Below are 15,340 nucleotides of genomic sequence, written 5' to 3'. Positions count from 1 at the left end.
AGGAGTCAAGTGAGCATGAGCACATGCAATGGTGGTCACAGCAGCCGCGGACATCACCGTCACCGCCGGCGGCGATCACCATTGGCTCCTGCCTCCCATAGGCAACAGTGTTAACCAATGATGAGTTGCACAGCGGTCGAGACTGCCTACCGCCATGACGTGTTACTCCGGTGGGATGATCTCACTTCCACCTGTCCCATGCATGCAGACAGGCGGCTGCCATTTTACATGTCCAATGTGTAATGTGTGTGAAAGTTAGTGCGTCATGGGTGACGTTTGCTGACTTGCGGCCACATCAACACCGTCAACACAGTCTATGGTGCATGACATAATTCCAACTCTCTCCTGTTCCCAGGTATGATGTAAGGTTGAGGATGAGAAATGCACCAATGTACAGGCCCCTAGTCGACCTTGCCACCCTGGAGGAGCATCACGTAATTCAGACCTATCGCCTGAACTGGTGGCCCAGTTGGAGCCGGATCTGTTGCCTGCCATTCGTCATCCCAATGCCATCCCTCCCAAAGTGAAGGTGTTGTCAGTCCTCCACTACCTTGCCTCAGGCTCTTTCAAGGTCACAGTGGGCATAGAAGCTGGGATGTTGCAGCACATGTTTAGCAACATCCTGATTGATGTACTAGTGCCCTGCTCAAACATCTGGGCAGCTACATCCAGTTCCCTCAACATGCAGAATTGCCCACTGTCAAGGCTGTGTTCTACAATGTGGCACACGTTCCACATGTCATTGGGGCCGTTGATGGCACTACATTGCCCTGGTGCCACCCAGGAGGAGTGAATAGATCTATAGGAACTGCAAAAAATTTAATTTGGTCAATGTGCAGGTGGTGTGTCTCGCGGACCAGTACATCTCCCAGGTGACAGCCAGGTACCCAGGCTCTGTGCATGATTCCTTCATCCCGTGGAACAGCAGCGTCCCACACATGAAGGCACCACTCCAGAGGGACCGGGCCTGGCTCATCAGTATGTACCCCTGCATATGTGTGCCCCTCAGCTCGCTGCACCCTTGTGTCCCTGCCCTATCACCCTCCTGGTCTTGACATGCCTCTTACCTCTGTGCACACAGGTGACTCTGGCTTTCCCAACCTGCCTTGGCTCCTGACACCCCTGAGGCATCCAACTTCAGCTGCAGAGGACTGTTACAATGAGGCCCACAGTCATACAAGACGGGTCATTGAGAGGTGCTTCGGCCTGCTGAAGACCAGGTTCCGGTGTCTGCATGTCTCCGGGGGTGCCCTGCTTTACAAACCACAGAAGGTATGCCAGATTATTGTGGCCTGCTGTATGCTGCATAATCTGGCCCTGAGGCATCAGATCCCATTGCTGGATGCAGTGGAGGCGGTAGCTGTACCAGTGGCTGATGAAGAGGACAAGGGGAATGATGAAGAGGAGGATGATGAGGATGCAGCTGACTCCAGGGCGGAGCTGATTATACATTACTTCCGCTGAGATGCAGGTATGTGTCATGTGTCTGGTATGTGTCCTCTACAACAGTCTGCCTTGTCCCTGCTACCACCTGTTGTCTGTGACCACTGATGGTATTGGTTGCAGCTCTGCCTCTGGGAGGGTTGGTGGGGTGTCACATGTGCCCCTTGACTTAAGTAGTCACAGTGTACAGGTCAGGCCTATAGTTAGGCAGCTGTTGTGCTGGTGCACTAGTTCTATCAACGTGTATGTAAAATGTTACCTGAGCTTCCAGTTCAAGTGCTATGTGTGTGCCACACAGGGTTGTTGTATCTATGCAGTATCTATTCTGGGAGTCAACACTGTGTGGCAGCGCTACATTGTTGTTGGTGGCAGTGGCTATGGGCTTAGGTCTCGTGCTGGGTGCTGTGCGGGTGGGACCATAGGATTGGTATGTGGTTTTTTTGTACATTGGTACTGGACATATGGTTGTGGACTGGACTGGCATATCTGCCTTGGATACCTGTTCTTACAGTGCATTTGTGTTGAGTTGGCATCTGTGACTCCTACAGTGATTGTAATCCCTTTCTTGCTCTATTTTCAGGACATTGTAGTGGCGTACTCTGGTCCCTGCCTGGCCTGTTGCCTACCTTGACACATATTTCCAGCCACTGGCTGCTCCACTATCGGCCTCTCTGCATTTTGCTTCTCCCATGCATCTGCTTGGCGATGGGTTGCCAGTTGCACGTGTTTTGGTAGTTCCATTCGTACTAATGGCAAATAAAGACGCAGGCATTAACTGTGCTCAATTGGGGTTTATTTAGGATGGCCAAGTGCAAGGGGTGATGAGTGAGGTCATGGCAGCTGAGATCATCAGAGCCGTGAGGCCAGCTGTGGGTAGTCCAGGTCTAGTCTCCTGGCCATGGGTAAATGGAGATATGAGAGTGGATAGTCGACAAGGTGTCTCAGTCACACACAAGGAAGAATGTTCAGGAGAGGGTCACTTCCTGGCAGTGGTCGTGGTCTGGGCATCATGTCGGGCTGGATGTCTAGTTGGACGTCCTCGCTTGCGTGGGGGTTCCTCAGCTACAGGGGAAGGGGTGTTGGTGTCCTGTGAGTCCTATGGCGGGGCCTCCATGCCACTATCTGCTGCTGACATGAAGGGCCCTAATGGGATGTGGCCAGTGGTATGGGGCCTGCTGGTGGGTTGTAGACTCACCCATGACAGTGGTCAGGTCCTTGAGCACCCCTGATAGGGAAGTCAAGGTGGTATTGTGGGCCTGCCACTGTTGCTTGGCCTCCTGATGGTATTTCCCCTGCAGCCGTTGGGTCTCCTGCACGGTAGCGAGGATCTGGGCCACTGTGTCCTGGGTCTGCTGGTATACACCCAAGACTTGGTTGAGGGCCTTCTGGGCAGTCTGTTGGTTTGGCTGTTCCAAGCCTTGGACCATGGTTCCCCTCCCACTACCCTTGGCCCCCTGTGCCTGTGCCCCTGGCACAGTGTGCCTACTCCCAGTAGCAGCCGGGCCGTCCTTGTCTGTGGTGTTTGCCCTTGACAGTGGCCCCTGTGCTATGGGGCACACCTCTGATTGTGAGGTCCCTGGGGCACAGGTTTAGGGTTCAGGGGGTGGCCGTGGTGGCTGTGGTGTTGTTGCCACATGGGTAGGGGTGTCCAGGGTGGCTCTGCCATTGGTGGACTCTCCAGTGGCCCCAGATTGCACAGGCAAGTTGTCCCCATCCAGACAATCAGTGGGTCCTTCATCCTGGGGAGGGTGTCAGTGGCAGGGGGACCTGTGGATGGAAACAGTAGATGTTAGTTGTGTGAGTGTAGTTGTTAGTCTCTGTTGTGATGCATGCAGTGGCTCAAATTGCTTCCCAGTGATAGCAATGACAGCTGCTGCACTGCAGACATTGATTTGGTGTAGGGGTTTGTACAATGGTTTCCATGTGGCATGAGGGGTTGTGGATGTTGGTTGGCATTGCTGTCATTGCCATGTGTTGGGATGAAGTCATGGCAGCCAGTAGGTATAGGCTGTAGTATGGTTGTCCATGTAGATATTCCACTGTGCAGGGGGTCTGTGGTGTGTTGCTATGTGGGTTGTGCTGGATTGTGGGAGCTGTGGTTCTTCACATTGTGGTTGCATCTGTGCATTAGGAGTGTGTGAGTAGGGATGGTAGGAGTGCTTTGGTGTGGCATGCAGAGGAGGGGCGTGGAGTGTTTGGGACGAGGGCAATGGGGTGGATTGTAGTAGGTTGGAGAGTGGTGGGTGGTGGGGAGGCATGCTGGGCAGGGGTGGTTGGTGCTTGGAGGGTATTGATGACTTACCAGAGTCGAGCACTCCGCTGATGCCAGTCAGGCCCTCGGGTTGCATGATGTCCAGGACCTTCTCCTCCTAGGATGTCAACTGAAAGGGAGGAGTTGGGGGGCCACCGCCGGTCTTGTTGCTAGCTATCTGATGCCTGGGTGTCATGGAACGGACCTTCCCCCTGAGGTCTTTCCACCTGTTCCTGATGTCTTCCCTTGTGCGTGGGTATGTGCCAACTGCGTTGACCCTGTTGATGATCCTCTGCCATAACTCCGTCTTTTTGGCTACTGATGTTTGCTGTACCTGGACTCCCATGAGCTGTGGCTCGACTCTGATGATCTCGTCCACCAGGACCCGCAACTCATTGTCGGTGAACCCTGGGTGCTTCTGGTGTGACATTTTGTGGCGTGGGTATGTGGTGTGCCTGTTGAGTGCAGTGCCAGGTGTGTGCTGATGTGGGGGTATTTGGCTGTGGGTACTGGTGTGCTGTGGTGTTGATTTGTGCAATGTGTGCTGTGTGATTTTTTTTGTTGTGTTTGGGGTGTGTTTCATGTCGAGTGTGGCTGTGGCTGCTCGTAGTTGTCGCAAGGCATTGTGGGTGTGTGTGTGGGGGGGTGTTGGTGGCGTGTGCAGGTGTGTGTAGTATGTCTATGAGTTTCAGGTGTGGGATATTCGAACTGGAGTTGGCTACTTTCGGCGGTGTCTTTTTGTTCTGCCGCGGTGCGAACCGCATACGGTTTCCACCGTGCATGTTCCGCTGTGCTGGACGCTGCCTCTAAATATGACGGGTGGAATGGTCTCGGCATGGCGGGACCGCCGATTGGACAGTCACTCTTTCGCTGTGGGTTGGCCTGGCGGTGTTGATTTCGTGTCTGTTTTGGGGTGGTTTGTGTTTTGTGTGACTAGTAATCCGGCAGTCGCTATATTGCCAACACTGGCGGTATGGTGGCGCCATTTCACATGGCAGTCTTACTCGAAGACTGCCAAACTCGTAATGAGGGCCTATGTCTTGAGGTGCCTTTTTGCTATGGAGAGACTAATGAGATCATGTGGCCCAACAATTAGGTTTATCCAGCTTTGAACCAGACTGATAGCTCTCGTAACATTATCTTCAATTTTTTCAATTTGTGACTTATGAAGGTCTGTGTGAGTAAAATCTGATCTGTTATTACAAACTATTTCCCTTATCTGACCTGCTTGAGGTTGAATTCGTCTAAATGGACTAACATCTGAAAAGCATCCATTAATGAAGCTGCAGTATATCTCTAGATGTTTCACTGCAAGTAATGTCATACAGCATAGCATGCAGGAAGATATCAAGTGTAGTTCATCCTGTCATATGCAAAACACCATAGGATCATAGAGGTTATGGCGGTAAGATTTAAATGCCAATTTCCTACTCGAGCAGCACGCAGCAGAGCCAGCAAGACATTTTCAACATAATCCGCATACAACATCCAAAATGCAGAGAATTCTCCATTGTCATGACAAAGATGCTCCAGGAGTACCTCCCAAAGCTGTTTTAATTTGACAAAGGCTGCATTCTGCAAGAGGCTGTCTAATCTCTGTTGGCATAGGTCTTCTGCAAAGTCAATAACATCCTCAGTGAAGGAGTAGACTACCTGAATGTTCTCTTCGTAATTCTTCTCCACCCAGGGGATAAATTCCAACCAAGCCAGTCTTAACATAGCTTCGTACACGCACTTGTGTACTCGAACTGCACGATTGTACATACGATCTTACTGATCCTTCTGCTATCATGTCTGCTTCAATGCAAAAGTCGAGAAGGCCAGCATCTTAAAAGAGTTTTCCAAGAAAGGACATGACATTGCAAATGCTGTGAAAAGTGCCCATTCGAAGAACGATTATAACCTACATTGCTTTATGCTTCCATACGATCCTATTTGCTTTTGCGTAGAGAGCTTGATCCATGACCACTACAATTATGCTCTTATTTTGTGCGAGCTTTAACTGGGCAAAGCATGACTTCAGTACTTGTCATTAATGGCTGAGGCCCAACTCGTTCACTGGAAATATACATGAACAATTCTTCAGTATTTGTGGTGGTCAATGTTTTTTGCTTTTGCTTCTCAATGCTTTAAAAGGTTGTGGTACAAACAACTTGGGCTGCACAGCTACACCATTGACTCAATGAGTTGTGCTCTTACCAGTAAGGGTCTCTTCCAACCCATTAACGTTATCCCATGCTAAGTTAGTGAAAACATGAGGCTGACTGTTGGTTGGAAGAACAATTTGCTCATCTGAAGTAGAAGCAAGTTTCTGAAGACACAAAGCAGTATCATTTTTTTCCAGTTGTGAGTATGAAACCCCATGACCAAGTGTGTTTAGATTGTGAATGATTTCAACATTTCCTGTTAGCGTTTTTACAACATATGGGAGCAACAACTGCTTGGGGATTTCTGATGGCCATTTTTGACTGCAAATATAATGTCCCGAATTAATAATTGCTTAAGTAAGGCAGCCCTTTTGGACCGCTTTGTGCTTTCTAGATCTCCCGTCAGAAGTCGTAATGGGAACCATTTAAAGTAATCAGACACTCTAAATGAATCTTTATCAACGTCTGATGATGATTTAGCCATGGTGCAGATTTCAAGTTTGTTTTAATCATTGTTCTTAGGTGGAGTGATGCAGGGGTGGTTTCTCCTTTAGGGCCGAGGGGCTGCGCTCCTCTGAAAGTCCTACACATTTTTAGGAAAAATATAAAGTAGATTGATTTGTTTAGAAATTTGATCATAACGATCGTAACTCCACCAACTGATGCATTTAAGTCTGGGCTATCTGTCCCAGGCTACCTGCCCGCCTCGCTCTGAAGCAGGAGACGGAAGCCAGGCAGTAAATCAACTTTCTGCACTGTGATGCATGACGCAGGGCTTACTGCTCAAAAGTCCTTCATTTCCATTGTGGTATATGGCAGTATCCACTATAGGCCAGTGACGCTTTTAGCATCATGGTTCTGGACGTTGGAGTCTTCATCCCTGCGTGAGGGCATCCATCTGTCGTTAATAGGCATAGATCCAATCTTTTCCCCATTCGTCATCCAGCAGGAGTGGATGCAAGCACTTGTAACTTGGTGCCTTGTCTTCAGTAATGGAACTATTTAGTTCAGTGGAGGATTGCAGCATTGCTCAGGAGAAACAACTCCTCAAATCGGAAGCACTGTTGAAGTGTACATTTTAGTGACTCTTTTAGTGCACCAGACATCAGCATTTGGTGACATTTACATTCACGTTTAAAAGCCTAACAGAGAAAAGGCTGCACTGACACGTATTTTAAAAGTATTCATGTTTTACATTTCATGGCGGACATTGTGCCTACCAGAAATGACAATGTGCTAACATGATTAAACAAGGTTGGAATGTAGTTTAATCATTAGAGCAACTATTATTAGTAGAAATTAATTGATTTTAATGTTTAGATGATTTATTAGTAGAAAACAAATGTGTGCTGAAAAATAAATGCACATCTCTGTCTTACATAATGTGATGCTTTAACAAAGATTGCAATTATTAATTAAATGCTTTGACATATTCTGATGATAAATTATTAATGCTGAATCCTTAATTTAGCATATTATGTGTGTTTTCTTAATGGCAATATTAATGTACTATATTTCTAGTGTTAGCATAACTAGGCCTGAAGTCTTCATATTTGCAGCCCCCATAAAAGTGATGAATCATTTCTTTTTCTCTAACATGAATTTTTCCACCAGGTTGTTTCTCATGAATATTAAATAGCCGTATTGTATTATATGTAAGCTTTTTTTTCCCAGTGCCCTTGATATTGTTACATGAGGAACTGAGGACTGAAAGTAAAACATTGCCATTGTGCGGCAGACCCTTTTGTCATGTGAACTGCGGAGATCATCTTGTACCATGAGAAGGAATGTGCATTGTAACAAGTGATGTAAAAATTGTTATACTACTAGATTCACACAGAGAGGAGAGACAATGGCCCTCATTATGACTTTGCAGTCTTTTTGTGAAATCGCTGAAGCTGCGTGCGTCGAAAGACCGCCCTATTACGACTGATTTCAGAATTCCACCCAAAATCGGGTGGAATTCTTACACCAGTTGTGCTGGTGGTGGGCAGTTCCACTGCCGGCACCGCCATGCCAAAAGTTTGCCGCACGCCATGTAACAACAAATAATCCGGCGTGGCGGTGCCCTGATGGCGTCACACTTCTGGCGGTGGAAGCGCCGGGACTCGCGTCTCCCAAATGACCTCCTCGATGGATAAAGTAAGTGGATCGTCCTACAGGGGAGGTGTGTGTGTGTGCTTGTGTGAGTGTGTGTGTGAATGTCGTGAATGCAGGGGGAGTGGGGGATGTTTGTGGGTGCGTGATTGCATGTGGGAGTGTTTGTGGATGGGGTGAGTGGTGTGTGTGAGTGTTTGTCGATGGAGTGGGGTGTGTGTGAGTGTTTGTGGATGGAGAGGAGAGTGAGTGTGTGAGTGCGTGTGTGTGAGCGATTGAGTGCATGAGTGCGATTAGGCAGATGGAAGGGGTGAGTGCGTGTATGCTTGTGCATGTGTATATAACTGGACATTGGAGGGGGTGTGTGTTTGTGTGAGTGTACGGGGAGAGCAGATGCATGTGTGTGTCAGTGGACAGGGAGAGAGGGTAAGTGCGTGTATGCGGTGCAGGGGGGAGGGGGTGTGAATGTATGTATGGGTTGGAGGGGGCATGAATGTATGTATGCGCTGGGAGGGAGGAGGAGGGTGAGTGAATGCGTGCATGAGTGTGGTGTTTGTGTATGTATGTTAGTATGAATGGGGGTATGTGATGCGAGTGCATGGGTGAGTGGGGGGGTGTTTGTTTGTGTGTGGTAGAATGTAGGTACATGTGTGCAGGTATGTGTGCAGGAGCATCCCAGCAACAGAAATGCAGAAATGAAGATTCCTGTCACTGGGATACAAGATTGACAACTTTTTCTGGCAGTGCAAATGCCAGAACAATGCTGGCGGTCTACTACTAGCTGTGTTATGGCATCTGCCGGGCCGGAGGTGCTCACCTCCAGCCCGGCGGACCGCGGAAAAGTGGCAGGACAGGTGGAGTATCGGTGATTTGGCTTAGGCCAAACCACTGAACTCATAATTTGGCGGTCTTCACCGTTCACCCGTCGGTGGTGAGACCCCCACCGCAGGTCTATAGGTATTAAGACCGCCAGATTTTTAATGAGGGCCAATGTCTCACCAAACCTGGGAAAGTAAGGCAATGTTGCAAACTTGATTTATGCTTTTATTCAATTGGATATTGCCCCATTTGCCTAATGTGGAGTCATCGAATTGACCAATAGAACCATTTTCAGTATTTCCCTTAATAGGGACAGACTTTCTAAGTTTGAGGCAGTCCCCTTTAGAATCTGTTCTGTTAGCTTGCCCCTTGGATGTTTCCTGATTTTCCAGAAGTTATGTCTGTACTTGCTTGTTAATAAGCTAATCCCATCTCTAACCCAAACAAAGCTGTTCACTGCTCACCACCTTTACTGGACTATCTTGAAGCTCTTTAAATTACATTAGATTTTTGGTTCTGTAAGAAGGAACGTTGTGATCTGTAGCATATGTTTTTTGACTGCAAATGATCTTTCTTTTTAAAGGATATCCAAACTCAACTATGTAAAACGTTCCTTACTGACATTATACTAGATTCTGCCACTATTATCTTACTACCTTATGTCCCTACTCATACTTCTTTGCTTTCCTAATTAGATTTGGCCCTCCTGGACCTGTCACTGACTATAGCTATGAAGGTTATCCTTCTAGACTGGAAGTAGCTTAACCAGGTCTGTTACCACATCTGGTAGGCCTGTGTCACTTTACAGAGGAGTACTTATTCTGCTCTAAGGATGGTGCCCGATAATCCTAGAGTTTCATGGAAACTGTAGAAATCTCTCGACTCCCATATCACACATTCACTGCTACCATCTCACAGTGCAGAACAAGAGATCTGATTTTGTTGTTTTTTACTTTCCCTTTTCTCTCTCCTATAATCACATGCCTGTCTTTGGTTTAGGCCCTTTCTCTCTCCTGGCTGACCACCTGTCTTTCTCTTCCTCCTTTCCATTTCTTTTTTTCTTCTTCTTCTTTTCTGAATAGTTCTGATGTTTGAGTTCGGTATTTGATATTATGCTGCAGGTTCTTTTATACACAATAATCTTGATAAGTGTTCCTCATGTTCAGATTTGCTGCTCAAACATTTTGTGGTATGTTCTTAATCCAATAAATTGAGATATCTCTTGTTTTGCACCTACCCATATGTAATTGTCAGTCACCTGTAAGATCACTAAGTACAACCGTTGCCTTTTTGGATTTTTGTTCTTTGGGACTTTGTATCTTTTCAAAATCCATCAGTAAAATGTTCTGAAAAAAGTGTGAGTCTGAGACCAGGAATAAATGGGGATGTCAGAAATCATGTTTGTTTCTTTTTCCATACATGTATTTAATAATTCTTTCCTAGAAATGTTCCCTGGAGTCCCGAGTATGTGTATTTGATGAAACTGGATCCTATACACATCTCACACAAATCCAAAGATCAAAGGTATATGGGCATGTATTCCTGCTCTGAGTGACCAACCTACATGTAAAACTGGTAATCTGGCATTTTACCGACCCAGCTAACACAGTGATGTAGCATTCTTCTTGTGATCTGGGCCAGTCGCTTGTAATGCCAAGGTCCAGAAATTGTTATGTTACCTGGTGGGGTGCATCCAACATGCTCTCTGTTGTTGAGATATGACTTTTGTGCACATCCTTGGTTGTTGACATGAATAAAGGGTGTTACATTGCCAATGTTAAAAAAACAATTATCCTGACTGGACCTATTTTCTGTGACAGATAGGAGTATGGCCCCACTTGCTTCAGTATGGCACACATACACTTATGCTGACACTGAGTGTGTGTGTGTGTGTGTGTGTGTGTGTGAGACAAGGGCATGTGTACATTGTGTATATATGGCACAGGCATGACAGTGAGAGTGTGTGCAATGTAAGTATGTTTTCTGGGATCAGTGATATCCAATATGGATGGTCCCCTGTTTAGCATCAAACAAGATGGAGGATGGCTTTCGTTATCCCCAGACAGTGAAGTGTATTGCGTGCATTCCTAAAACTAGAGGGTGAAGATCATAAGACTAAAGTGAGCGAGGACAGACACAAGGCCATCCTTAAGGGTTAAGTGTGGACAATTTAGCAAGGGAGTACTTTTTCAGAGAACTGCCAATTGGTGGGTGGTAGGGGAGCCTTGAAAGTCAACAGATTCTGTTCAGAAAACTGTCTATCTAGGCAGGGCCTAGGCTGGCCCTTTTGCCTTTACTTAATTGCTCTTTGAGGAAGACTGATTATAGCCAGGTGCAAAGTCTTCACACTTTGTTGTGCTCATGTTTTGGACACTTCTGCCTGGAGCCAACATCATCACTACCTGCTATGAAAGCCATCACTTCGATCATAGGTTACATCTGTGTTACAGTCTGAAACATAAATTTGAAAGGGAACCACCCCAAACTGGTTCCAGGACCTTATTTGATCGACCAATTAGACAACATTGATAGAATGCAAAGATTTTTTTTCTGTATAACTACGAAGGTGGCTGTCCTCCGATGCATCTGCCCTTTCCTGGTCAAAATATAGCTGTACCTTTTTGCCAATTGTTAGAGTCCGTGATTACCTTTCAGTGAAGGCCTTAAATCTAAGGATATTAAGAATGTTCAAGGCTCCGCTTTGGGCTGGAACTCCCATGTAAGTGTGTGACTTTTAAGAGCATGCATTTGTGCTATTGGATTCCCATTATCAGAACAAGACTGCTGGATTAGGGGCGGCAGCACCACTATTTGTGGGTGACTGAGTCAATCCCACACAGTCTTGGCAGCCCAACGCTTTCGGCTAGCTAGCGGAACCTGACCCAAACCTGAAAGAGAAGGTGATTTGTGGCAGCCTGAAACATGACACTCTGTGGCTTCTATGGGGAAGTTGTGGTCGAAAAGTCTCATCCCTTTCTCTTGTTAGCAAAAGGTCTCATACACACACATAGGCCTAAGAAAGAGATGCAGGATGGTTTTCAGTATATTTTCTGAAAACTCTACAATCTATGATAAAATATATGAACTGCAATTATTAGGGCAATGAGACATAACAGGATTAGAATGGCGGTGACCAGGGAGAAGAAAATAAACCCTCCCAACATATAGAAATAACATACATATATATATATTCTTTCTAACCCCTAACTCCTAAGCGAGAGCGCAGCAGTGATGGCTCAATCTATCTGTACTTAGTCCATGAGAGAAGCACCCACACCCATTACCTGAAAGAAAGGAGTCTGCCCGCCATCTCCTGGGTTGCAGCGTGGACGGAATCCTGTCTGGAATGACCTCCTTGTTGTCCCTTGGCCTGTACAGTGTTTTAATAAGAAACATATTTCTGTTCTAAGAAAAGGCCTGACAAGGGCCTGTGCCTAAGTGTCAGACTGTTTACATACTCTTGTGGCGACAATTGCTAGCTGGATTATCATGTACTGTTCTTGTCAGCCTTGGGCAGAGGTACACAGTGAAATGTTGTGCACAAAATAATGATAACAATGTGTTTGCAGAATCACAAAGTTACAGCTGATTAGAAAATAAAAACATCCCGCTGAAAACAGGGTAACTAAAATGAATACAACTGATAAATGAAATCAGAGCACATATGTAGGTGAAAGGGCACAGGCCGCAGGCCTAAGCTAAGCTAAAATATGTGTGCCCAAGCAGAGTGTAAAAGGAGCCCACAACACTTTAAATGCTTGGCGGATGGTGTATTTGGCTAGATATTCTTTTTGTTATTCCTTATGATGAATAGTTTAATTTCATTAAAGTCCCTGGATTTGCTAAATTTAGATATTCTTCAATTCAGACTTTTTTTCAGTCATTGCAAGAGAATGGCACTTCCAACAATGTCTTTTGCCTTCCTGATAGGACTTGCAGAGCTGCCACCACTAAGCCCAGAATATGACTACATTATTCATCCGGCCCCAAAAGGTAAGTGTTTCTCAATTCATGATTAAGGAATCACATTATAACAACAGTGTTTGTTGGTAGCAGAGGACCTAAATGGTTCACTAACTGTATTCACGTGGATTAGTAGCAAATGTCAATCATGGACCTAGGGGACTAGATTTCTAATCAAGGCACAATGCATCAGCAATTTGTACACTTGTGGACAAATTGTGGACTTTATTTGTCATTGTCATCAAAGCTCAGCTTGCCAATCATTTTTGCAGATAGATTTGGCAAAATACTCACTTATTCTTGCTCCTAGAATTAGCATAGAATCAATGAGACATGCAGCAACTAACTGCTCAAAACATTGCTCACCAAGGGAATAGGAAAATGTGGAGCACTTAAAGATAACTGTTGACAGCAAGCAACTATAGCTCCATATTAAAAAGAGGAATTGAAGCATTGATGTGCTGACAAAGTAATGTTCATTAATATTTTGCGAATTAACTCAGACGTGTGTACACCTCCACTGACACGCTTCCTACTATTTTGGTAATATTTTTGACAGTAGAGTTTCAGATAAGGTTTATGTGAGAAAATTACCCTTTTGTGGGGTCATCCCCTATTTGTTTTGCTGACTTGTACTCCTGGTTTGTAGATTATGCACACTGGGGCACTGCCGTCTAGTACCCAGTGTATGGCCCCTAAAACATATAAAAATTGGCTAATCCCTTTTCGGCACATTGAACTCTCCTGTAAGACCACACTTTATGGTGTAGAAACCACACCCATGGCTGGAAAGTTAAATGCCACCTGTGTACAGCAGTACATATTGTGCCATCCACTTGAGGGACAAGTAAAACATAGCTTCAGGCCTACCAATGTAGCTTAACTGCTGCAGTTTAAACCTGCAGTCTGACCTGTCAAAATAAATCTTTTTTTAAAGATCAATATTAATAAGGTAAATATTAATATGCCACCCTTATCTAGTTACCAAGTTACATATTAAACCACCCCTGTGTGTGATATTTAAAAGTGAGGCATGTAGAAATGTAATGTTACCCTGTCCCTGCAAGGGCAAGCTCCCAAACGAAATTCTCATTGTGGAAGGCTCTGTCTGCCCAATGAGAAAATAAGTTGACAGATTGGAATATTATTTCTGTTATTTGGGACCAGCCAGAAAAATTATCCAACCACTATTTGTTTAATATTTATAAAAAAGAAACAAAGTAGAGTTAGATAATCAATTATTTATGAAAAGTAACCTTTAGAATGTTACCTTTTCCCCCCCTGTAGCTCTTGGAGGCTAATTTGCATTGGCCTGCCAGCAGCTGCCTGTCAGTGTGTGACCTTGATGAGGTGTGAAAACTGCTCTCAGGGCATAATCCCTGTGCCAGCTTGTGTTTCACTTAGACTAGTGCACTCTGGAATAGTATGCAGTAAGGCATCCAGGTTGTGCTGTAAAAGTGTGTGTGTGTGTTTGGGGTTGCCACCATTAGCGTTTTCCTCATTGGTTAAGGAGTGACCAGGAGCTACCTCTCCCACTGGCTGGTGAAGCCTACAAAGCTGTCACCTCTGACACAGCTCCTCAGACCACTTTCAGGACCTGTGGAAGAACAGAAGAAGTATTTCACCTGCTGTTTGATGCCCGTGAGGAGACCTCACAGGGCCTGCTCCCACATGTATGCAAAACAAAGAAGTGGACTCTAAATGTCAGTTGGCTGAACTCCCCTGTGGCTAAAGGAACATCCCTTGTGGCTAAAGGGACACAACATTCTGCAAAAGGCCTTTTCCTGAAGTGCCCACCTGACCATTTGCAACTAGACCTGAACTGGAGCCTGATGGTGGCCTCTGCTCAAGTGAGTGCTAACCCCTAAGTGCTGTCCCGGCAATCTTGGGACCCTTGTCTGAATCTTACTGGGCTTCTCCTCCAATCCATGAAAAGGATGGGATTTTGAAAAATTCGGACATTGGGGCCGAAGAATTGGGCCCGACCTCCTGGGATGGTCCAGCCAAGGTGCCACCTCTCTGATCTGAAGAAATAGGATTCTCCTGCTTGGAGCTTCCCTGCAGCAGCAACTCTGTTTCAGTAGGGCCTCAGTATGAAGGCACCTGACCTACTGGAACTCATCATCGGATACAGCCTTGTCCACTGGAGGATTCTGAGTTCTGAAAAATAGACTAAGTCCAGACTTAGAAATCTTGAATGGGTGAAGTCACAAAAAATATCTGGTCAGTAAGAGGAATTCCCTAGGCAGAAAAACGTAACTTTTCCCTCTTGGAGCTTCTCCCTCCAAAACCAACAGCTTCAACAGGCCCTCTTCTAACAGCTATGCGGCTCCTTGGACAGCCTCTGCAAACTTCCCCCTTAAGGAGTTTGACTTCCAATTTAGAAACTACGGGCCCAATTACGATCTTGGTGGATGGGATACTCCATCACAAATGTGATGGATATCCCGTCCGCAATACTACAAGTTCCATTATATCCTATGGAACTTGTAAAACGCGGGGTGGGATATCTGTCATGTTTCTGATGGAGTATCCCATCCACCAAGGTCATAATCAGGCCCTAAGTCCTAAGGTAAAATCTTTGATTTGCTTGGCATATTCGACCCATGCTCCATCCCAG

The 15,340-nt window shown here is 45.9% G+C and overlaps 1 protein-coding gene across 6 annotated transcripts in view; it reads left to right on the top strand.

Annotated features, from left to right (window-relative positions):
- The window catches only part of LOC138285848 (uncharacterized), a 322,964-nt gene that overhangs the window by 292,473 nt on the left and 15,151 nt on the right, over positions 1 to 15,340 (top strand). For all 6 annotated transcript variants that reach the window (XM_069226294.1, XM_069226299.1, XM_069226298.1 and 3 more), the window contains one exon: positions 12,688 to 12,750. In XM_069226294.1, coding sequence (XP_069082395.1) covers positions 12,688 to 12,750 — 63 coding nt within the window. The remainder of the gene's footprint in view (positions 1 to 12,687; positions 12,751 to 15,340) is intronic.

Source organism: Pleurodeles waltl, chromosome 3_1, assembly GCF_031143425.1.
Source record: "Pleurodeles waltl isolate 20211129_DDA chromosome 3_1, aPleWal1.hap1.20221129, whole genome shotgun sequence".
Lineage (NCBI taxonomy): Eukaryota > Metazoa > Chordata > Amphibia > Caudata > Salamandridae > Pleurodeles > Pleurodeles waltl.
This window is presented reverse-complemented; position numbering and strand designations above follow the sequence as displayed.